This window comes from Pristis pectinata, chromosome 5, assembly GCF_009764475.1.
Source record: "Pristis pectinata isolate sPriPec2 chromosome 5, sPriPec2.1.pri, whole genome shotgun sequence".
Classification (NCBI taxonomy): Eukaryota; Metazoa; Chordata; class Chondrichthyes; order Rhinopristiformes; family Pristidae; genus Pristis; species Pristis pectinata.
In genome coordinates this window covers 98,877,589-98,903,607 of record NC_067409.1, presented here as the reverse complement: position 1 = coordinate 98,903,607, position 26,019 = coordinate 98,877,589, and the positions used below count along the sequence as shown (strand labels likewise).

The 26,019-nt window shown below is 37.8% G+C and overlaps 1 protein-coding gene across 4 annotated transcripts in view; it reads left to right on the top strand.

The window, feature by feature from the left end:
- pign (phosphatidylinositol glycan anchor biosynthesis, class N) overlaps window positions 1–25,751 on the top strand; it is a 107,894-nt gene extending 82,143 nt beyond the window's left edge. Inside the window, exons 21-29 of one of the 4 annotated variants that reach the window (XM_052016783.1) lie at window positions 1,014–1,116; window positions 4,952–5,054; window positions 8,002–8,088; window positions 9,482–9,537; window positions 9,839–9,914; window positions 13,786–13,859; window positions 13,980–14,022; window positions 16,418–16,470; window positions 24,330–25,751. In XM_052016783.1, coding sequence (XP_051872743.1) covers window positions 1,014–1,116; window positions 4,952–5,054; window positions 8,002–8,088; window positions 9,482–9,537; window positions 9,839–9,914; window positions 13,786–13,859; window positions 13,980–14,022; window positions 16,418–16,470; window positions 24,330–24,453 — 719 coding nt within the window. In that variant the 3' untranslated portion in view covers window positions 24,454–25,751. Of the gene's footprint in view, window positions 1–1,013; window positions 1,117–4,951; window positions 5,055–8,001; window positions 8,089–9,481; window positions 9,538–9,838; window positions 9,915–13,785; window positions 13,860–13,979; window positions 14,023–16,417; window positions 16,471–22,208; window positions 22,600–24,329 lie in introns of those variants that run through there. The other 3 variants (XM_052016785.1, XM_052016786.1, XM_052016787.1) reach the window with 3 other exon arrangements.
- The last annotated feature ends 268 nt before the right edge of the window (window positions 25,752–26,019 follow it).

Sequence of the window (26,019 nt, the reverse complement as noted above, 5' to 3'; positions counted from 1 at the left end):
GACATAGACAGTGGTCACCTGAAAAAATGCTGCTTATCAAACACCACATACCTTCCTTTCACAAATCCAAGCAGACATTTGTTCATGTGCTCAATAATTCTCCAATTATAGATTCTAAAACTCTGTAGTGATGTTAAACAAGTAGGTCTGCTGTTACCTAATAACTCCCTCCCATCTACCTTAAGTAAGAAAGTAACAATTTTCAGTTTTCCATTCCAAAAGCTCAGAATCCAAAACTCTTAAGTCCAGAGAGGTTTAGGAAATAGTGAATAATGTATTGCAATTCCTTCAATCATTTCTTTTAGTACTCTGGGATATAAGCCATCAGGTGCCAGAGATTTGTCAATTTTAATTTCCAATTTTTCTGTATTTTTATTTCACTTGCTTGAAATCTATTAAATTCTTTCTGACTAATTTACAATCCCTTGTGCCTTATTGTTTTGCTCTTACCTTCAACCTTGAAAATGGATATAAAGTACATTTAAAACCTGCCATTTCTTATTCAGCAGCTATAATACTGAGGGAGTACTACATTGTCAAGGTGCCGCCTTTAGGAATTGATGTTAACCAGAAAGCCATTCTAACCTTCCATGTCAATGTTAGTGGCACAAATAAAAAAAAACTGGTAAATTTTGGTGTTCTGGTCAACTTAACCCAAAACACTGAAACAGAATTATTGCAGTGCTGTTTGCCATACCTTGCTGTTCATAAATGGGATAAAGTTTGGCACATAAATTTATCAGCAAAAATGAGAGTGTACTTTGGATTTAAGTGTTTTGGGATGTCCTGAGGTCTCAAAAGGCAATCAGATAAATGGAAGATTTTCCTTAATAAGATTTCTATTGAACTCAATTAGTTTTTTTGCTAATAATTAAATGCAGTTTCAATGACCATAGAACAACTTTTTTTTATCATAATAGTGTGAATTCTACTGCTTTTGATGATGTGATACCATATTTTACATTGATGTTGAATGCTATTGCAGTACTGATATCCCTTGCAATCTCTTACAGCCTCCTCCTTTCTGATACCTTTGCTTAGCTCAACATTTCTCTTTCAACGACTGCTAAGCATAAACCTCTCGTTGATGTCCGCCTACCTCTTGTTCAGCACAGGGTATCCTTTTTTTCTTATGTAAAACAAATTGCTGATATTAGTGAGCAGTTATGAGACTTTTTAAAGATTTTTAGGGGATACATTTTTTTTACAACATGCTTTTTCCAGTTTAAACAGAATTGGAGGTCAAAAAATAACAGACTGTATAAGGTTATTGCACAATTTTAAAAGAGACATGCTTATGTTCTGTAATATAGTATCATTTTGTTAATGTAGCATAAATAATGCTCTGATATCCGTACTTGTTATGTAGTATAATAAGGCACGGAACAGCTTCAGTGTTGAAAAATAGGCAGTATTTTGAAATATAAAATAGGAACACCATGATCACATGCACTCCTCATGAATAACACTAACTTCCCTACTATTCCAGTTCCATGGTGGGCTCTGTTTTCTTGGAATTCTTTAGCATGGGAGTACACTAGACATTGATTTTACCCATGTGAGACAGCTTGAGTGTGTAATATAGATGTGTTATCTTGCTTTGTTCAAGGGGGGAGAAATGGAAATTTGTTTTACATATGCTGTGGGTTTGGATTGAAGAATAACAGGAAGAAGGAAGAATGTTTATTGATCCTGCATTATTAGGTGCACTTTTTCTTAATCCAGCAGATGCCTTCCAAGCTATAATTTTACTATAAAATTATAAAACACTTTTTATTGTAGTGTGGTAGCAATTGCAGAAGCACATTGGACCCAGAAAACCTTTTGGGTGTTCCCATCTATAATAGTAACGACTTTAGTTTTACCTTGTAGATGTTGTAAGATACAGTACATTAATCATTTATATGAATGCTTTGTATGGCTTTGTGTCATTCATAGTGCATTGCTAAATACAGCAACAACAACCTATCTTCATATAGCATCTCTAACATAGAAAATGTACCAAGACATTTCTTTAAACAAAATCTAGCACTAAGCCACTGAAGATCAAAAGTTTGGTGAAATAATTAACTTCAAGGAGGTATTAAGGGAGCAAATAGTGGTGGAGAGCTTCAGGAAGGGAATTCTAGAATTTAGGTCCTTAGCTTTTAAAGGAACATCTGCCAGTGCTGGAGCAAATAAAAGGGAGGATGCTGAAAACAAGAAAAATATGCAGCACGCTTTGGATACTCCTGAAATTTGCAGCAGTTGGCCCCAAACTAGAATTTCAAGGGAGTAATGAAAAACACTATGATGCTGGAGGAAGTTAGCAGGCCAGGCAGCATCCATGGAGAAAAGCAGGCGGTCAACGTTTCGGCTCAGGACCCTTCTTCAGGACTTCTTTGACCCATTCCCCGGTGGATCTGCTCTCCCCTCCTCCCCCGCACCTGCCTATCACTACCTCTTACCTGCATCTACCTATCACCACCCTGTGCCCACCCCGCCGCCCCTCTTTTGTTCACCTATCACTGCTCTGCTTTTCCCTCCTATATACTGGGCTTCCCCTTTTCCTATCTTCAGTCTTGAAGAAGGGTCCTGACTCGAAGCATTGACTGCCTGCTTTTCTCCATAGATGCTGCCTGGCCTGCTGAGTTCCTCCAGCATCATTGTGTTTTTCATCTAGATCTCCAGCATATGTACTCCTTTGTTTCTCTTTCAAAGGATTAATGTTTAATTCCTTCTCAAAAATGTTTTAGTGCCATAGCTTATCTAATGATATTTTGAATGTCTTGCTTCTGACACTAAAATACTTGTTTTAAGTCATTTTTTATTGGTGCATAAAATTTTAATTATATTCATCATCATCTTTTCATGAACATAAATAAGGCAGCAAACTGCCTGGCAGCTGGATAAGACCATGGCTGACTGTTACCATCACAATACTGCTTAATCCTATCCATCCCTCAATTACTAAGCCCGTTATGCGTGTACTTTCATAGACTGTCTCCTCTCCTGGAACTTATTACTAGTTTCACTACCATGAGCTCCCTCTGTAAACCACAGAAGTTTATGTCTGAAATTAGTTTGCAGCCTCAAGCGCACATAGCAGACTTAATGGTGACATTAAGGGAAGTGATGGATGATTCTGAAGATATGTTTGTTACTCAGATCTATGTTTCCGTCTTTTATATGTATTGTTCTGGTAGTTAATTGCTCTGCTAACACTAAGATGTTATTAAACAGGCCTTCTCAGTTCCGTTTTAACTGATTGAAGATCCCATTCCATATACTATGAGCTCTAGACTGATTATAAATCTCTGGGCTCAGACTAGTAATCATATTGTAACTTCCCTCATAAATAGCAGACTGGATGAAGAGGTAAAATTGGTATTGGTATTTGGAAGAGGCCTACTTGGTTTTCACAGTTCATGCAGAAAGTCATCAGTGTTTTTCTCCTGTGTAATCTCGAAGCAAAATTATTTATGACTCACTTTACCTCATGGGTATGAGACAATAGATTCTGTGTACATGGATACAGAAAGAAAGGGATATAAATATTACTTTACTGAGGGGTGCTACATTTTTTTGAGGTGAGTTAGTGAGCTGGTAATATAAGACAAGTATCTCAAAGGGAAATGCCTGATGGAATCCAAGAACAATGATCAGAAAATGCACTGGAAAAATGTGTGGTGGGAGCTTGCATTGCCTGGCTATACGCAGAGAAATAACCATAGAACCATAGAACAATACGGCACAATACAGGCCCTTCGGCCCACCATGTTGTGCCGCCCTTCAAACCACACCTATGACTATCTAACCCCTTCCTCCCACGTATCCCTCTAACTTAAATTCCTCCATATGCTTATCTAACAATCTCTTGAACTTGTCCAATGTATCAGCCTCCACCACCACCCCAGGCAGCGCATTCCATGCACCCAGCACTCTCTGGGTGAAAAACCTCCCTCTGACGTCACCCTTGAACTTCCCACCCAATACCTTAAAGCCATGTCCTCTTGTTTTGAGCATTGGCGCCCTGGGAAAGAGGCGCTGGCTGTCCACTCTATCTATTCCTCTCAATATCTTGTATATACAATATACAATCTAATAATGTATATAGTACAATATCTTGTAATAAGAGGCAGAGTCCATTGACACTGGGTCTCCATGCTCTTTGTATTGCTTGGGTAATTCTGAGGTTCTTTGGATCTGTGCCTTGAATGCTGCAATAAGTAGCAGCAATTGTCTTTCCTTTCCCCGGTTCAAAGCTGAAGCTCTCAAACCTGATTTATCAAAACGGCAGGAACAAAAGGGAGATTGTGCATACCACATGTTAGGTGCATAACTTCTACCCTGGAATGTTAATTCTGGATAGATGCATTCCTGGAGGTTTCATCATTAGATTCTCTGCCTCCAACCACCTCACGCAGTCAAGCTCCTTTTGACCTCAGCTTCAATATTTTTATAAGCAGTTAAGATGAGTGGAAAAAAACCCAAAAGTTAATGTCGCTCTGAATTTCTCCTTGGATTGCTCATCTTAGGAGGTTAATCTTCAATTTCAAGAGGCTGCAGGGTAAATCTTGAGGCTTGGTAACGTTTTATCTGATGTGTCCAGCTGGAGGGTGATGAACATTGGTTCTAAATGGTCTCTTCCATGCTTGAGCTTTGTTGTGTTTCTAAGTCTGCTGCGATTGACTTCCACTGATCCAAATACATGTTACTAACTAAGTAGGGAAGTTTTTCTTTGATCAGAATGTTCTTTGAATCTGTCAAATTTTTTCCATGTTTCACACTGGTTTGACATAAGAACCATGAATTTAAATGATCTTTGAAGGAAAGGGGAAGGCAGTTATTTTTCTTTTATTTATTGAAAATGAATTAATAATAACCTGGCCCAGATTTCAATATATAACATTTGGGAAGTTGAATAATTTCATTGGTGGTTCTGCCTTAACAACGTTCATGCTTCATCCAGATATGAAGCTTTATTTCCACTTCTGCTCTCCTGCTTGACATTTGTCTGGATTAATCTGGAACAAGAGACGATCCAGCTTCAACATATGTCTCCAGTTCCAAAGGTAATAAGAAACCGAATGTTTTGAAATTAGTAGTTTACCAAGAATGAAAACCAAAGTTTCACTGTGAAGTTGCCACTGCAAATAATAAGGAAGTATTTACATAAATAGATCCATGGGGGATTGTTTGTGCTGTACATGTCACAATGTACAAATGTACTGTTACAAAATATTGTTATTTTATAATATTCAGTGTTGTGACAACAGTGGGCTGAGATTTACCCTCTGTGTGCCAGCAAGTTCAGGATTTCCATGGAGTTTGTACATTCTCCCCGTTACTGCATGGGTTTCCTGCAGGTGCTCTGGTTTCCTCCCACATTCCAAAGACGTATGGGTTAGGAGTTGTGGGCATGCTATGTTGGCGTTGTAAGTGTGGCGACACTTGCGGGCTGCCCCCAGAACATTCAAAGCAAAGATGCATTTCACTGTGTTTCAATGTACATGTGACTAATAAAGATATCTTAGGAAGAAAGTAATTTTCAGAAAACTAAGTGTTTCAGTTGAATTAATTTGATGCTTCATCTATGAACAGGTCAAAACCAAGTTTGAGTTGTTATATTTACAGCATTGGTCAGGTCAGGTATGGAAAATATTATAATTTCTTTAATTTGGGTTCAGATTAACCTAGTTGGATCATGGTTTTACTTTTGTACTGGATCAGACCTATAGGTACAGGGGATAGAGTAGTCTCGTACTAATGTTACAGGACTGATAGTCCAGGGGCTTGACCAATGATCTAGCATCTTGAGTTTATATCCTACCATGGCAACTGGAAAAGTTAAATTCAATTAGATAAGTCAGGAACAAAAAAGTATAAGTAATGGTTAATACTGAATCAATAATTTTGTTGTGAAAAACACATTTGATATTAATCCTCTGCAGTTGGCCAAATCTACGTTGCTGACCTAAAAGTGACTATCCCACAACTACTTGGTTGATACTTGACTGCATTGACCAAGCTGACTATTTAGTTTGAGAGCGATTTGGGGTGGGTCAGTGATGTTCATGTCCTGTGGAAAAACTAAGTGGTGGTGATCCCTTTTGACTGGGTTTGAGTTAGGCCTTAACAATGCACTCCAAAATACTTCCTTAGAACCACTGTGTTCAGCTGCCACAAATCAATTCCAAAGACGTGCAGAAATTTGAGTGCCAGATCTAAATATTCAATAGCTAAAGGGGACGTGAATGGCAAAATCTCCATGTGTTACAGCATTCTTAAAGATAGGCTTCCAAAGTAGTGCTGCATGCTGCAGCAGTGATACAATACCACGGAGAACAGGAATGCAGTTTCGATTCTACCAATGATCTGAACTTTCTAACCTCAGCCGCTCTGCTGTGCGAAGGATTTAAATTGAGGCTATATGCTCGCCCTGCAGGGAAGTTGGGAAAACAATATGGAAAGTTGCTCTCTATGACTTCTGGCAGCCAATTAATAACATTGGCAGTGACTCAGAAGGCTCATAAGCCAGGGAAGAAAAGGAGGAGTCAATACTATGAGAGAAAGAAAATATAACACAGTTTGGACGCCAAAATAAGGTGCTTTCTCTCAAATAACGATTATGTTTTTAAAAAAAGCTGTTAACCAGTTTTATTATAGTGATTTCTAATCATAGACTTTACAGATTTGTGCTCCTTGATGGCAGACCCTATTTTAAGGTGTGGAAGTGAGGACATATTGCACAGTATTTCATCTAATTAAAATGCATTCATTTTGACTACCACACTTCAGTTTCTGAAATGCAGTCCTCTCAAGTGAATGTGCCAGAAGTATCATTTCATAAAATCTGCCCTGTGTTAAAAGAAACAATAAAGCAGAGATTCCAAAGTAATTTATTTGCAATAAACAGGAAGCCTGTACAAAAGTAAAACAAATATTGTGGGCCACAGAGCAGCACTGCAAAAAGTAGAATTACTGAAACAGCTACAAACCTGTCAGCATTGAGCTTAGTAACATGACAGCAATGGATAGTGAGTTATTACTGATCAGTATCTGCTAATTTCAGAGCAATTTTGCTGCTGGACTTATTAATCTAACTCATTGTCCACATATTGTGTGGTTAGATTCAGAACCTGTCATCACATTGTTCAGTTTTTGGCATGTTATTAAAGCTGAACTTCAGAAACTATTACTTCACACCCATCTATTTGACTAGAAATCTCCTTACACTCTATCTGTTTTGCTGTCCCTGACACATCAAGACAAAAGCCCCAACTTTTTGTCTCAACAGTAGAAAAGAATAAAGTAAACAAAATATATTAATTTCAGTACAGTAGCAGTCTGATGTAGACTGTGAGATGCCACACTAAATCTGGACAGTGTCCTGAATCAACCTCACTTCACTTTATCTACTTTGTTCTATTATAATTATTAAGAAATACTTAAAACAGTAAAAATGTGGAGGCGATGTGGAGAAGAGCATTCAGCTGTCAAAAATTTAAGCTATGAATGAAAGAGTTAACAAAGCTGGAGGGCTTTTCACTTGAATAAAGAGGATCTTAAAGTTTTTAATAGTATAGATAAGGTTAAACTGGTGCATTATTTCCAGATCCAAAAGGATACTGGAAGGAGGAGTACAAATGTAAAATTTGAGAAGGTGTTGGAAAGAACTACTTCAAACAAGTTGTGATCAATACTCAGAATGTACTTCTAGATGCAGTAGGATAAATGGTGATCAAAATTTCAGATTCCTTGAAGTGAGAGAGGAGTGCACTGATAGAAAGGAAAGCAAGTCCTTAGCCATTCTGGATGGAGGATGCAAGAAGGATTGAGTGGCCTTCCTCAATTGTATTTCAATCTTGTGATTATTTGAAAGAGACACAGCAATTATTCATTCCTTCACCAAATACCTCTGATAATATGGACACATGTCATGTGGGAGAATAATTATACTATAGTTAATGAAGAGTTCAGGCATTTCTCTTGTCATTAAATGTGTTTTCATTCTAACAGCTGCCCCAAATGGATTTTGCCCAGAAGGCTGACACCACACAGATTCGACAACTCAGACTAGATGATATAAGACGATCTTATTTTTTTGTATCCTTTAAACTTTTAATTTTCAGGATTTTGTTGTGTTATTTAGAGTTATTGATTTCTAATTGATTTCGTTTTCAATTTTAACTGCAAAGAAATATCCAAAGCTCAGAAGTTCACTTCAGTGTAAAGCTAAAGATCAGTACAACAACAAATGAGCATTACTGTGCTGAATTAGGGATAGTCCCCATCTGGGGCTGGAACTTAGGATGGAATGTAATTCTGGCAAATTTGCTTTGGATAATTTCAGGAGAGATGTATCTCCCTGTTGAGTGGGTATTTCTGGGGCAGCTTGTGGGCTGCCTCTGAAATTCCTCCAATAATGGCTTTGTCATTCTTATAAAACACTTGCCTGCCCAGACCTGACAGCCATTTGGCAGCTATACCTGTGGCTCAGAATAAGTATGAAGACTTCTGGAGATAGTCATTGACTTTTTTTTAAATGCCCTTTTTCTATTTTAAGGAAGGATTAGGACTTCTCAGCTTTCTATAGAGCTCATGGTTTTGCTTAGAGAAGCTTGGCACCACTCTGATTTTCCTCTTGATGGAGTAGGTGAGATACCCGTTTAGAATCTTCAAGTAATATGATGGCCAGTCCCATACTTGAAGGAGCTTATCTGTAAATTGAAGGTGGATCAGCTTCCATCTAATTACATGACTGTGACTTCCATTCACCTCTGGTGGTGAGCAGATGCCCAGAATATTGGGGCTGAAATTTGCAATGTGCCTCACCTTTGTGCTGCTGAGATATTTGCCACTTGCCCCTATTTCTGCTGAAGAGATTGGACAGGTATCCCCTGTAGTTCACGGTAATTGTATTTTGAATAACTGAGCTATAGGGATCACAAATAACCTGGCTTAGTGCTACATTTGCTCATTTCAGTCTGTGCTGCAATTGACATTCAAAGAATCTGCCAGTGCTTCTGCTCATGATCTGTATCTAGATAGCTATACTGGGAGTACTTGCCTATTGCCTGAGCACAAGATTGGGTTCTAATTTGAGGTGTCCTGTAATCAGTTTGCTTTTGAGGCTTTCACATTAAAAGTTTTGTACCTTGGGTCTACTCTGTAAATAAGTTTAAAAAGTACATCTTAAGTAATGTCTCATCATATTTAAGTGACGCAGTAGGTTAGATGTGGTATGTTTAACCCCTGTGGAAGTCCTTCTATTCTCATTCACTCAAATTCACCAGTTTGGACTCCTGGTCGCATTTGAATTAATCCAGAGATGTGAAAATGTCATTGGCTGATCTGTGGTAACTTGTCTATTGATATAATTCAAAGGCTAGTAGTTAATTAATGTGTGATGTAGCTCTAGCTTAAAGACAACAAACAGAATTGCTCCATGTGGATTGCATTTTCTCACTTTGGGTTTTCCTTACCTGAGAAATTACAGATTTTCTTCATTGTGACAGCTTTCTTTGGCACTGGAAATATAGCATCTATAAACAGGTAATCCAGGTTATTTTTTAAGAGAGTTTCTGTGTATGGTTAACATTGATTGTAACAAGAAAAGGTTTGCAGTGTTCAACACTGTAAGCATAAAATTCTTGAATTTAATTAATAACAGAATTGCATTGACTCTGCATGTCTAGTTCGTAGCATTTAGAATTGGATATTTAGAAAATATATATAAAAAGTAAAACAAAAATGTAAAAATTCAGTACTGCATTTGCAGAGGATGGGAGGGAATTTGGAAGAACAGAATAATGTGTTTACTAATACAGCTTTATCCTTCATCATCTCATTCCAGTTTTGATCCTGCATCTGTCTACTGCTTCTTGACAGTTTTTAACCCTTTTGCAATGGGAGCATTAATGATGTGGAAGGTTGGTATAGTCAGCCAAGTGTACAAAAATCTGTTTTTGTGGATTGTGAAAGGTCATACTGAATTTTTATTGACCACAGTTACATATCAGATGGGTTACGCAATTGATTTTAATTCATCCAGCCGTCTCTCTTTCCCCATTGCAGAATCCACTTGTCTCTTAAATTATTTCAAGCTTTTTACCTGTTTTCCTCTGCTTCAGGTTCATACAATATTTTAGGCATTCTGTGTGAAAAGAACTTCCTCATATTCATGTCATTTATTAGTAATCTTGGCACTGTTTCTATTTTGTGTTACTTTTTTTCCCTGAAATGCATTCCTTTATCCATAAAGGAAGCAACCTCTGGTAGTTTGCAACTTTCCTGGTGCTATCTCTTTCTGAAAGTATGGCAGCATCATCATGAACAAAACTTGAGAAGTTTACACAGATGGATTCCTTTATAAATGTGGACATATAGTATCAGCTATGACTTAGTTGATCACCTGCCTGCTTCTGTGAGAAGGTACAAGTCCCTCTGCAGAGCAGTCTTGAGATGCTGTGGCATTGTTAGGAGTATTTTTGTTTTGGTGAGATGTCTCTTGTCCTCTCCAGTGGCACTGTTCAAGAAAGTTTTCCCGGTGAACTGGCTTTTATTTATTCCTCAGTCCGTATCACTAAAACAGATTATTGACCATTGTCACAGAGTTGTGGAAAGGCAAAGAGAACTAACACTCCTGAACCTGTGTGCAAGTTGGTTGTGCCATTTCCTATAATTACCGCCACACATCAAAAGTACTTACTTGTTGTAAAGTGCTTTGGCAAATCCTGTAGTTCAAAAGGGTAAGATAGGAATGCATACAAATAGAAGATGCTCGAAATAACTCAGTTGAAGAAAGAATGAAACTAAGCTAACATTTCAGGTCCATGACCTTTCATGAAAGCTGGGCAATAGTTAGAGTAATTAGATTTTAAAATGGCATTTTCTCTGCATGTTGTGACAGTTAATTTCAGCATTCACATGCAAGTCCTGAATTTCACTCATTTAAGTAATTAAAAACCAGCAGATTCAAACAAGCCTTAATTTTAAACAGAGAATCTGCCTTGTTGTAATGGATTTAGCCATTGCATTCACTGGACTATCTTTATAAGATGCTCAATTCTCCAGCAGAAAAGCTCACGTGTTGCATCTCTTTCCTTGTGCTGAGCATTATGTCCAATTAGATGCTTAGATCCTTTTAAACTTGATCCTGAGGTGTTCCTACACTGTATGGATTATACTCCTTTCTATGTGCAGTACTGTCTGCATTAAATTCCATTTGTCATTGTTTTATGCATGTATATTATTCCCAACTAGTTTGGGGACATCTTCAATTCTTTTTCCTTTCTGTTCTCTCGTAATCATCCACTTACTGCATAATTTCACTTTGTTCACTGATGTGTCACTCATAGCACAGCTGAGTGATGATTTTAAAATACAGAGAAGGTGCATTTCTCTGTCTTGTGTTCTGCAACATGAGTAGAACTGTAAAAATAGGCAAAAAATGGGCACTTTCCCTTGATTTCTGCAATTACAATAGTGGACAGGTCAGGGTTCCTCCATTGTAAATTCATCCTCACAATTCTTGAAATTAATTACTTATTATTTAAAAGTGAAGGTCTGGTGACTTGTCAGTCATCATTTAAACCTATTTATTCTGCCAAAATAAAGAACACCGAAGCTTGAGCTGTAACATTTTAATTTGTTTGTATTTTGGCCTTCAATATTTTACATTCTGACTGTCTCTCCGAGAATACTATTTGAAAGACAGACTTTGTTATAAAAGATTAATGATTTCCTTCAAAAGTAACCAGTTTATCCCTTGGAATAACCTCTGTCACTCCTCATGGAAGTGGTGTGCCCTTTAAGGAAATATTAATGGGGATTTTATTATACTTCTTGGCATTCCAACACTGCATAATTGAACCCTTCGCATTTTGTGGTTCGGCTATTGACAAACCCACTCCTGTGTTTGCTTTTAAAAAAAAGATGAGTTGTCCTTTAACAACGCATTATTCAGCATTATTCAGTCTGTGCCCGTCAACAGGTCAGGATGTAGTATCTGATCAAAATCTGTCATTGGTTTCGTCCTCCAAATCCAAAGATTCCACCGCTAATGTGGCAGGGCTTTAAGGAAATCATTCATTGCTCTGGGCAGCTGCAATTTTTTTGGTGCATAATTTTTGAAAAAAGTGCTCATATTTTATTTGGTTAAGCTCTCTGAAAGTTGACAAAAATGAATATTAAAAATATTTTGATGTGGGTGATTATTACCAGTCACATGTAAGAGATTCACATACGCTGAAAAAAATCATTAATATTTCCTTTGACAGGTTCGATTTTGTTTTCCAGGAGACTAGATGACATAACAGTTAGAAACTGGCCTTTTGCTCCAGCTCCCTGTGTTCAAATCCAGTGCATACAAAAAAATTTTGCTAAGTACTTTTCATATAAATTTTGCGGACAAAGTCAGAGACCTTGGTACATATAGAAGGTGCATTATTTAATTGCCTGTCTCTTCAGGGAAAAAGATACCCTTTTTATTTAAAAGTTGTGCTTGATTTTGAATTCTGCATCAATGCCTCTCCTTTGTCAACATTTAAATATGTTCCTTAAAATTTATTCCACAGGATTATGTTAAACAAAGAATATAATATTTGTATTGTGCATATCAAAGCAAGCCCAAAGGCTTTTTGCAGCCAAGTAAGCCCTTTTGAGATCTGATCACAGCAGTAATGTAGGCAACATGACAACCAATTCTGTGCAGCAAAATGCTACAAACAATGTGATGATGGTCAAATAATCTGTTCTGGTGGTTTTAATTTGTGAATGACTAATGTTCAGTTTGTAGTAAGGGCCATCAACTTGAAGCATTGACATTGCTTCTCTTTCCAAAGATGCTGCCTGACCTGCTGAGTATTTTTGGCGTTTTCTATTTTTATTTTCAATTTCCAGCATCTGTAATATTCTGCTTTTGAATGAGCATCACTAAAATGTGGAGCCCTTATCAAAGTGTTGTCTGTGGGAGCTTGCCATGTACAAATTGGCTGCTGCATTTCCTGCACTGCAGTAGTGATGACAATTTTTAAATAATGTTATTGGTTGGTTTGTTGACTCCCAACTGAGTGAACAGATGATTCTTTAGTATCTCATCCAAATGGCATCATCTCAGACAATGAAGCATGTTGTTATTATCATGCATGGTGTGCCAGTTTATATTTTGTGTTCGAGTGTCTGGAGTGGGACTTGAACATACAACCTTATGACCCAAGAGGTGAGAAGACCAATCGTTCTAATCAGCAAACCAGGCCCTATTTAGGCATAAATACAAAACACTTAGGTGGAAATTAAAGGAACATTAAAAATCATATTTACATTTTCATAATTACCTAGCATAGTAGAATTGAACTGCTCTGAGGAATTGCAATGTTGACAGTAACTCATGACTAACCAGGATTACAATCTAACAGGCTTTAACTTTTTATATCAGATATCATCCACTATCCTTTTTGCCACTGAAAGTTTCCTTGAATTAAGAAGGAACATGATTTCTCTTGAGCTATCTGCTGACTCAGCTTTTGCTTCTGGTTGTCAAAAAGTGAAGCAGGCAACCTTTGATGTCATTACATAGTGCAGCAAAAATTATCATGAAGCTGTGCTTGGAATGACCACAATTCCCAAATTTTCTTTTCTGGTTTCTGACTTGATTTATGCATTGTACCTAAATCTTAATTTGAAGATCATGATCTATTACACCAAAAGTTTTGTAATGAATTTGTATTTATCTGGGTAGTAATTATGTGATGGGGTTTCCTGCAGAACATGAACCAATAACATTTTTTAAATTTTATGCAGATATTAATTCCTTTTGTGATCGTGATGTGTGCATTTGAAAGTATTCAAGTTTCAACTCAGTTGTCATCAAACAGGTACACCAAGTAACTATGTATGTTATATAAGATGCTTTTGGTAACACTTATTGATCTGTTGCTTGAAATAATGTGTTTAACTGTGAATCCTTAACACATTTTTGTCATTTTTTCCAATAGTCTTTTTCTGATTGTTCTTTTAATCTCCGACATCATGGCTTTGGTGAGTCGCTGTTAGTATGTGAATAAACAGCTGCCTTCATAAATTAATTTTCAAATAACATTATGTAATGAAATCGAGTGAAAGAGAACTTACTACTTTAGGTAATACCTACATATTTTGCTTTGTTTTGCTCAGCATTGAATAAATTCAGATACAGTGCCTTATCCATGAAAAGGTGTAGTCAGTCATGTATGCGACAAAGTGAACTTCTTTAGGACTCCTTATATCCATTTCTGATGTCCCAAAGCAGTGAATGAAGTGCCTTATTGAAGTGTACTCACTGACGCAATGTAAAAAAACACAAATATCTGCAGGGGTCCCACAAAAAGCAATGTGATAATAAACAAACCTCTTTTAGTTAATTGAAGGACAGGCACTGGTTTTAACAGCAGGGAAATTTTCTCTGGAATCTTTCTCAAGAACAATGATGGGGTCATTTATAACCATCTATGAGACCAGTCAGCACCTCAGTGTAAAGACTTACTTGAACGACAGCACCTTTAACAGGGCATTCCTTCCTCAGGTCTGCACTGAAGTGTCAGGCTAGATTTCTGTGCTGAAAAGTGGGATTTGAACCCAAAACCCTCTGACTCAGAGGCTTGAGGATTGTATTCTGCCATTCTAGAACTCAGTAGGGTGTGCAACCGTAAAAGAAGCACAGACTGTTTCTACACTCATTGCCTCAGTGGCACCTCAGATGCAGGTGCCTCTTTAATTGACCACATGGTCCATGGTGACCAACATTTTCATTGAAGCATCTGCCCTGCACTGTCCATTCTGCTGATTGACTTCTTCACTTAAACCACTGTGGTTGATTTGACCATCCCCCACCAACCCGCATGGATTTACCAAATCCTGATCATCTGCAGTCTCGTACATTTATACACAGTATCCGAGTAACACATTTTTTACCGATGACCATCAAAATCTTTCTCTTCATGTCACTGCCACCGCTGTAGCTGTTGGAAGAAGGAGACAAAAAAAGGTTACAAAAAAATGTACGTTAACAACACATAATGAATGTGATGGCAGATGAATGACAGGGGTAATTTCATTCCATGCAAAGCAATTGTAATGATGCGAGTAAAGTAATATTCAAAAGAGAGAGCTAGGAATATAATGGGCATTGAGTGGGCAGTAATGACAAGCAATTACAGCACTAGAACACACAATACTCTGTGGTACGCTTATATGGTGCAATACATTCTCAGAGGAAGTGGCTCACTCCTGTTATCTTCCTTGACCTCATTAAATCATTGAACTTTATCCAGCATTGAGTAAACATAAATGACTTGTACGATTTGGCACTGTGCCCCGTCTACCCATTTCCAATGTACTTTATTGGTTGTACTACTGAGCTAGTACCTGTCCTTTAATCTACTGAAGACCTCTCTTCCACCCCTTCTGTTAACATAGAAGGCCCATTCAGAGTGGTTTCTGATGTCTATAGTCCACTTCAAATACTAAAATGAGATGGAAATTAAAACTGCACAGAGTGGGAGAAAACTTGGTCACTCACTCTTGGTCAGATTTGCATGATATGGAGGGCTTACATTTCCACTTTGGACACAACTTTTAAGTAAGTCGGGTCCAAATGTGCATCCCATTCTACACTTATCCTTTCAGTGTAAAATTATGCTAGTTTTTTCTTGTGGCTTATGTTGAAATGTACCCTGAAAACATAGTGGGTGGAAATCATTTAAAGTGCAATCTGGGTCCCAAAAGAATCCTGACTTTGCACCAAAAATGTCTTCTTTCGAGTATGAAAACTAATGTCTGAGCTCAATACCCATTGTTCGTGCCCATCAGACATGACACATTTGAGCACGTATAATCAGGTGCTTTTCAATTTTTAATGGGGCTTAAACTGAGACTATAAAAAATGCATCCGGTGAAATGTCAGATATAGAGTAGATCTCAGTGAGGATATTTGTTTATAAAAAAAAACACTCAAAAATTGTTTTCAAACATGAGAAACGTGAATTTATTTCCCTTCCACCTGAAAATCCTGTTGCAGTTTGAAAAGAGCTCCTGAGCAGGCAGGAGGACTGTGCTTAGGTTCTCCATTGGGAGGGTGGGGCAGGGACTGGGGAAGGGTACTGGTGTTGGCAGAATGATTCACAGAGTCGAGGAAATGTTGATGCATGACAGCACAGAATACCCTGACCTGGTCATGAATTTGATTTGCACCACACTTGCTAGTATAACTAACAAAGCAATGCAAGGAGATGTGGGCTAGGAAAGCTATGTTGCTGTGATCCTGAGTAAAAATATTTTGAAAAAGACACTAGTTTTCTTAGTACAGTATAATTTAGTGAAAGAAAAAGTCTTTTTGCTTTTTACAATGGCTGACATTTCTGACATTTGTAGTTGATACGTACCTTTGCATTTGCAGCATTTTTTCTTTTTGGTTAAAGACAATGGAAGTTGGCTGGATATTGGAACAAGGTGGGTGAATTTTCGAATTAGTTCAATGTACTGCTGATGTTTTTGTTTTTTTATATAATGTGCACACATGCATGTTTTGTAAGATACCCATCATCAAATCTCTTAGACTTGATCCCTCCTGATTAACATCTGATCCCTTGTCAGCCAGGTATTGTACCACAATAATATAAACATGAGGGTATGGGTTGATAAGCATTTCTTTTTCTTGCAAATCTGTTTATCCATGTAAAAAGCCTGATTACTTTGTAAAGATTAGCATGTAGCAACCTATGTATTGACAATGCTTATGTTAATTACGGATGATGTAGATTTGGCACTTGTGTAAGTGGAGTTACATCAGAAACACGAAAGGGGACTGGATTGCTCCTCATAGAATCTAAAACCAGTCTTGATATGAATCAGGTCTGAATTGATTGTAGCAGTTTATAAGATCTCTGAGAGAAATTAAGGTTGCAGCCTTCAAACCTTACGCATCTGGAGTTACTGCTATGATTTGTTAAATGGCTATGTGACATTTAGTGTAGTGCAGTTTTCTAAGAAGCTCGGCAGTGATTTTAGAATAACATCTGTACCTAAAATATCTTAACTACCAAAGCTTATTAACACAATAAATGATAACACTAAATTTGATTAGCTGTATATGACTTTTCTATCTTTATTGACTTGCAACATCCCAGAGCCTGAGTTTTGTTATAACATTTGCAAGCAAAAGTAAATGCAGAAAACATTTCACTCGACTGAATTAATAAGAGTCTGCCCTCTGTGTTTAGTTTTAGCCAGTTAACTAAACCTGTGTGTTGAGATGTGGCCCTTTCTCCATCTCAGAGCTATGCTGTATATACCTATAGTTGCCATGATGCCAATAATTCATTAACAAAGATATACTGTAATTAATTAGCATTAACAGTTTGTGGTAGCAACGATACTGTTTTTCTACTTTTGTCTGTGCTATACAGCTCCCTTTTTCCACATCTTCAGATTTAACCCCACTCCACTTCAACCCAATGTACACGTTATGAACTAATGACTCCAGTTTTGGTGCATGACAAAGACCGAGACTACCAGCCTCCCTATAGGATGACACTAATCAACAGCTCACATTTGTATTGTGCTTCTAGCACTGTAAAAGAATCACAAAGCTTTTCACAATTGATTATCAAACAAAATTTTACATTTAGCCACATGAGAAAATATGAGGACAAGTGTCTAAATACTTGGTCAAAAAGGTAAGAGGTCAAAAGGTTTAGGAACCTCTTAAGGCAGGAAAGGGAAGAGAAAAAGGTGGGGAGTTTAGAGTGGGAATTTAAACATTTGAAATCTTGGCAGTATAATTGCCAGTGTTGGAGCAAAAGTGGCCAGAGTTGAATAAGTACAGAGGTCTTAAAGCAATGTAGATACAGAGAAGTTTTGAAAAGGAGGGGAGGGGGTGGTGAGACGTAATCAAAGATGACGATCTTAAAATTGATGCACTGCTAAATCTAGAGCCAATTTAGGTCAGCAAGAACAGGAATGGTGGCTAAATGGGATTTCTGGTTAGGACAAATGTTAAGGTCAGGACAGGAAAAGGATATGGACCAAGTGATGGGAGATGGGACTAACATAGAAGGAAGCCCACTGGTTGGCATGGAGAAGTTGTGCCGAATGGCCTGTTTCCATATTGTATGATTCTGTGACTTTAATTAGCGTTTGTGCTTATGGTAGACACAAGTCTGGAGTTCATAATATAATGAGTCAGAGCTTTCCAGTTCATTTTCCTTACAAGCTGCTCAATGGGCGGCCCAGTACAGAGAACTCCATGAATATTATTGTTATGGCCTTTTCACCTCCCAGCCCGTATCTCAGGTGGAGGGGGGGAGATGTGGATAGATTCAACATAAGTTGGGTAAGATCCTAGAACAGTCTGAACTCATTTATTTTTGAGAACTATGCTTCTTCCCCAATGATTGGTGCTACTCTGCATGGGAAATGCAAGTGAAGATTGTTCTTTTTAGCTGCACAGGTAGTGAGCATGCTATGGGGGTCCATTGAAACCTTGCAAAGGGGTCAGTGAAGATAAAGAGTTGCTTCCTTGAACCTGCAGAGAGAGTCCAACGGGGCACATGCAGTAAAACCTGCTGTAATACTTCGCCCTCCAAATGTTACAGAAATCAAAGTGGCTTGGGGGGGGGGGGGGGAGCAATGATATTAAATTAATAGTTTAATGGAAATAAAATCTGAGTAGGATACATGACAGGCATTTATGATGATATCACACATTTCACTCTATCACTCAAAATCAATATTGCACAAGGGTTTTAAGCTTAATCTAAACTTCCCTCAAACTCACCTGATAAAATTTAACAAGCTTAGTGGGCTGAATTGACCTTGAATGTGTTATTAAGATACATAGTCGTTGTTAAACATGTCAACTCTTGATCCAGTGGCTAAAAGCAGCTTTAATTACCGTCTCCAAAATGGGGTGTGGTGACAATCCTGTTGGCACAGCTTGTAGGACTTGATTACCATTTACTAAAACAGAGTAAATTAAAACGAGTGACAGTCTGTATTTGGCTTTCAGCAAATTGTGAAGTACGATTTGCACAGATAAATTTAAATGCTAACTAGGCAAAGTAGTTTAATAGTCAACAAAGCACAGCAATGAAGTACCATTGTAACGGACCTAATATGCAACCAAAATTAAAAGTGACCTTTAAATAAAGGGATAGGCCCTGAAATTTTCTACAAGTTCTTAAAGCTATTTCTTAAATTTCTAATTCTTAAACTTGCTAAGAATTTAAGCAAGTTCTTAAAGCAATGAATCTTTAACCAGCTTTCAACTGAAGTTACATTGAAAGACTAGGAGAATCTGTATGGGATTTCAGAGTCATGTGCTTTCCCTGTGCCGAACTCAAGTTAAAATACTTATCGGAAGTTTTCATTTATGCTACCAGTGTTGCTTAGTGTTGATGAAATCTTGGCACACCTCAATCAGAAACAGGGGAAGACCATATGCAATCCTCTTCAACAGATCACATAAACTCAATTCCAAAATTTTACAACGATCCACCCTTCCTGTGACCCGCAATCAAGTTTTTTTTAAACTAATTTATTCAATGCAGCCATCACTGGCAAGGTCAGCATTTATTAGCAACCCTTACTGGCAATACAAGAATTCATTGCCCATACCTGACTGCCCTTGAGAAGGTATTGGTGCATGTCTTCCTGAACTGCTGTAGGTCTGTGTTTAATTTCAGTGGTTTGATAGAACTGGCTGGCTTACTAGGCCACTTCAGAATCAACCACCTTGCTGCTACTCCAGTGTCCCATTCGTGTCAGACCCAGTACTGAAGCAGGTTCCCTTCCCTTCGTTGTCCTTTTTTTTAAAGGCTGCATATGATGACAATGTTATGTCTAGCCATAAGGGATATTTTAAAATCCAGATTATTTAATTAACTGAATTTAAATACTCCAGGTGCCATGGTGGAATTTGAACTCAATGTCAGGTGATTATCAGTCCAGAGCTCTGGATTGTAAATCCAGTAATTTAACCATCAGGCAACAAATCTTGGGCCAGACCTTGCTGACTAATGTTGGATGTTGGGAATGGAACTGCTACCATTTAGCTATTTAAACAACAGTAAGTCCGGGACCGAATTCGCAAGTATGCACTGTCAGTGGACTCCAGATGAAGTCCTTTGACAGAACCCAGCCTTGCTGCAACTTACCAGTATTTAAGGTGAGAAACTGCTTTTTTCACCAGATACTCAAAATTCAAGACCACGATAGTTTATAAGGAGACTGCCTCCCAACCTGAAGTCTTGCAAAGGGGAAGTTACAATGGTTTAAAAATAAATTTCACATTTTTAATAATTTATAAACATTGGTAGTTGGTTCCAGGTAAACTTTTCTTTAAAATGGGCATTATTAGAGGTTGTAAAGTATTTATTTTAATCATAATAATTTTTTAAAATTTCTGAGCACCAAAGATATCAAAAGATCTCTCACAGCTTTTACAGCTGGTCTGCATGAACTGTGAATGGCAGCTCTGAATGGGGGGGGATCAAGTCAGCAAGGTCTGGTTCTTTATTCAGTAAAAACCTTCACAGTCGGCAGACAGGAGACAGCAGCCAGTGTGGCTCCCAGAAATGAGTGTTTAGTGCTAAAATGCCACCTAGTCCCCAAATCCTGTTCTCTTTTTAAACATAGCTCACTAAAGTGAGTGAACTATAAATTATAGACATTCCTTACTGAGACATTTACTGTTGTCAGAGTAATACAAAAGTCAGTGTTAACATTATCACAATATGAAAATTTTAACATAGCTTCTGTTATTACTGAGTGAGTATCACTTTTACAGTTTAGCTTCATACTACATTTTAAAACTTAAGTTTGGCTGTTATTTCCATCTTCAGTAGAAACTCATTTATTCCAGAACTTGCAGCAAATGTTTCCGTAAAGCACTGCAAAATACAAACTGAGCAGTAATATGAGTAAAGATACCAATAGTCAACACTGACTTTTGCATTTCTCTGACAAGGATGGCTGAAATAAATGTCATGACAAGGTACGTTTATCATCTATAGTTCACTCGTTTCATAATGGATCCAGTTTCGTTCCAAATTACACAGGTATACTGTTAATCCAGAAATGTGGACAAATCATCTAAGCGCTCATTCAATTCAAAGCCCCCACCCTCCACCACCACTACAGCAGTTGGTTTAACTCAATTGTATAAATCTGCAAGACAGAGCCAGCATCAGTAACAGTAACCATGACAACACCTGATTAAAAATCTACCTGGTTCAACAATGGTCTTCAGAAGAGAACCAACCACTCTTACTTGTTCTGGCCTATAAGTGTCTCCAGACTTACAGCCATGTGCTTGACACTTACCTGTCCATTGAAATGGCACAACAAGACTAAATTCATGGGTAATTGAGGGTATGCAATACCCTCTGGCTTTGTCTCCAACAACTATATATCATGCAATTGAATAATTAAAAAGGATGACAGCTCTGTTAACACCCTTGTAAAACGCTTATGGACTAAATCATGTCTGGGAACAAATGAAAGGACAAGTCACTAGAAAATCTGTCTTCATTGAAAACATGGGCCACAGTAAATGACCTCCTCAAAACAGATAAGATCAGATATCTTTATTAGTCACATGTACATTGAAACACAGAGTGAAATGCATCTTTTGCGTAGAATGTTCTGGGGCAGCCCGCAAGTGTTGCCACGCTTCCAGCGCCAACATTGCATGCCCACAACTTCCTAACCCGTACGTCTTGGGAATGTGGGAGGAGACCGGAGCACCTGGAGGAAACCCACGAAGACACGGGGAGAATGTACAAACTCCTTACAGACAGTGGCGGGAATCGAACCTGGGTCGCCGGTGCTGTAAAGCGTTACGTTAACCGTTACACTAAATTGCAAGGAGTGGAGAGGGGAGGAAACAACTTTCATATTATTTAGTGGTGGAAGAATTAATTTTAATCTGTTGTTCACCCACAAAAAGGCATCAATGTCAAAGAATGAACTCTTATCCTCAGGCTTTTAAGGGGCAAAGAATCATGGAATCTTATAGCACAGAAGGACACCATTCAAACATGCCTGAACAGACTCTTTAAAAGAACCATTTACATCTATGGGATTGTAGGTCATGTACTTCCAAAATGCATCACCTCACATTTGTCTGGATTGAACTCTGTTTGCCATTTTTCGGTCCACTTCATCAGCACATCGATATTTCTCTGCAGGCTTGGACTGACTTCCACACTATCAACAACTCCGCCAGTCTTCATGTTATCGCAAACTTGCTAATCGTGCCTTCCACATGCAGATCCAGGTCATTCACGTACATCACAGACAGCAAGTGTCCCAGCATTGATCCTCATGGGACACCTCAGGCAACTAATCGCAAAAGCAACCTTCTGTCTCCTATTGCCAAGCCAAGTTTAGATCTAGTTTGCCAGCTTGCCCTTCTCAAAGGCCTTACTAAAGTCCATGTAAATCACATCTACTGCCCTGCCCTCATCAATACACTCTGTTACCTCTTCAAACTTTCACATTACATGAAGTCTCTAGAAATTCTGAAATGGTGGGGCCTGGGCCTGGGCCATTCAAATGTTAATTTCACAACTACAAGTCAAAAACCCCTTGTTTTTGTATAATGCTTGATTGAATTGAAAATGGTCTTTTACTTCTGTATTTTTAGATTGTATATGCATTTGTAAGCTAAGGAATAAAGAGAGTGCCAGGATGCTAGATGAGCACCAACAGTCTTTGTCTATGTTAGTGGCTCTTCTTTCCTTTCTCACACTTCTTTCCTCCCTTGTTTGCCACGCTGTACTATAAACTGGAGAATTGATCTGTTGATCTCTTTTAACCCTTGGAAATTCACACTTGTCATACTAGTGCTGTGACAAATAAGTATGTGCTGCCCACCTACCTAGTCATCACAAGTAAGGCAATAACCGATATTCTGTTGGCTAGGTGATGCTGGCTCAAGCGATCTGACACTGACATTCTCGAATCCTGCGCATTGACATATATACACAATGATGTTTGTTTTTGTGCCAGTATACTGGGGTTTTGAAATTTACAAGAAACAGAACAGCACCCTGTACATCTTGTCAACCATATTTATTAATTATTTACACCCACCTCCACCTGCACCACCACACCCAACCCCATCTTTCTCCTGATAAAGGTTGGTTATTGTTGCATTAACTTTAACCTTTCAGTCTGTGACTGTTCTTTATGTGGGAGGTTAGTTTGAGCCATAGTTGAAAATGAGGACCCTGGTTGTTACCTTGCCCTTTTTGAAGATCAATAATGCAAAGCCCATTTATAAAACGTCTTCCCAAGTAAAAATATAGCCAATTAGCACAAAGTAGGCAGTGAATTTTATATCTGACTACACTGATTCGACAGGTGATGATGGCCCAGCCGATAACCGCAACAAGAAGTCCCAGCATGGTGTTGGTATCTGTTTGCCAAGGAATGGAACCAAAGTTAATAGGGCAGTGACTAACTGCGCTGTGTTTTTCTCAAGGCTTTGGATTTTAGGACATTATCAACTCTGGTTTATGCACTGAAACTAGAACATGAGTTTATGCCTGATTGAGCATGTCCTGGTAGAGGCTACAGCCTTAACAGCTCTGCATTTTACTTTACATATATTCACATATTACATGGGCACATTAAGATGCAAAGTATAGTGGGGGCTGTAAACACATGTCTGGAGTGACCTCAAAGCGTATCTTCCTTTTGATCTGAAGTGGTTAATTAAAAATAAAACCAAAGATAAAGACCATACATAATCATATTCATGTACCAAACCTTTGGCAGTTGTGTCACATGCCTTAGGCATAAAAGAAAATATATACTTAGTGTGATTTATGAGGGAGACAGTGGGGTTACACATTTTTTCCTCCCTCATTCAGCCTCTATTTAAGTGTTGCAATGAAGGAAGAGACCTTGCAAACTGGAGCCAACACAAAAACGCATAAACAATAATCTTGATAGAAGCTGTTCTATAATGGCAAACAACAGAAATCTGCTAACACCAAATGGTAAAAATCCTAATGGTCTAAGCTGGTAGGAGACATTTCAGGCAGCAAAGAGTTCAGCGAGACCATGCAAAACATAATGTGGTCATATCTGGCCCAGTGATGAGGCTCCAGTCCCTATCAATAAGCCGGGAAGACGCCATCCTGATTCAGAGATTTGACCTTGTTTGGTTACTTTTAATTTTCCAAGTCACCTGTAAAGCTTATGGCAACGAGAATATTTAATCACATTTGGTGGTGGTTGTGCAACATTAACATGTTTCTTTATATCATTTTTTTAAAAATTGATTGTTCTCTTTGTTACAGTATCAGTCATTATGTCATCGTGATGTCCATGACCATATTTCTCATGCTCTTAAGTCGCTTGGCTGAGATGCTGACTACTCGGAGAATTAGACTTCAAGAAAAAATCAAGCAGCATTTCACATAACTGTTGAACAACATGAATGATTAAAACTGATGTTCCATTTACACTGCAAAGCTGCATTTTGGGTTGGATTAACATGGTAACATGGAGTGCCGTTGATCACACAAGCCCTCTGTCATTATCCTCCCTATGAGGCAGGTGGTGTAAGCAACTGAATGTATGAGACAATTTTCCTAAACTTTGACCAGAGGTTTGTTATCACATTGTTTTAATACCATCTAATTCAAATCATGTCAATGTGCAATTGATCTAAGGTGGTACTGGGTCCGCTGAGACAATTTGGCACTGTCAAATTCAGTGAAAACCAATTTTAATCTGGTGGAATCTTTGTAACCAAATTAAGCAACTCTGTACATCTTGCATGGACAATTGTATTCATAATAACCTAACTTTACAATCAGTTGTGGTTATTGAGCCATTGGCATGCCATTTTTAACTGGAATATACCCTTATATTTTTGTGTGTGTGATTGGTTATGTGCTCCAATGAATAGTCAGAACATGGAACTGGCAATGTGATGGAATAGTGGAGGGAGCAAGTCTGCAGGGGATTATTCAGGTGGAGAAATATCAAATTTAAAGAAGAGAGAAATTCCTAAAATGAGAAATACATTAAAATAGATACTGAGCTGAAATGGGAAATTTTCTGCATTAGATCTGATTAAGCATTTTGATTCTTTTGTTTTGAACTCAATTTGATACATTGGGACTTGTTCTACTTGCTGTTCTGCACTTGAACATGCTATATCAGGTGAATTTCAGGGGAGTGGTAATGTAAGTAACACCACAGTTTTGACATGTCTGGCGTCAAATTTTAATTAAATGGTATTAGAAGTTGATGCTTTTAAGACGTAACTAGATCGAGATTGAGTTCAAGACTCCAAATTCAGTTAAATATATGCATTTACCAGGTAAATGTGGTTTCTGGGATTTTTGTGAGCAAATAATGTAATGGCCAAGTTTTGCCTTGATGGTGATGTTGCCTTTTAAGTCCAAAATTAGCTGTAAAATGAAACTTGCCCTTTTTCCATTCCTCTCAGTAAGTTTGAAGTTTTTAATGGGCATGATTTGAATATGCTGCACTCAACTTGAATATTTATAGACTTGTTATATGATGTGCGTGATCCAGATTTTTATGTTATATGACTGTTGAATATAAAGAATTCAAACTTGCTTAGTTACTCTTGGATTCTTAGCCCACAAGAACATTTATTCCCAATCATACATCTGGTTTATTTTTAAAGTTTTAGGTTGTTATAAACATTTATAATTCTTTAAATAAAGATTTTTTCCTTATTTTAATTTTAAATGTATTTTTTTACTTGCAATTTATTTCTTCTGGTCTTTTTTTCCTTCTATATTTTGAAGTCATACTTTGGTTTAACCTTCATCTATGTGAATTTTGTGTGAGATCCCTTAACTGATTTCTTACTCTACCCTGAAACTTAAACTTGTCTTCTGTTTTTCATTCGCTCTGATTTATGTTGTGGGTCAACCTCATTGTTTGTTTGTGTAGTCTTTCTAATGCAAATTTATCTTTGTGGTCTGTTACCCAGTTGATAAGTAGTGT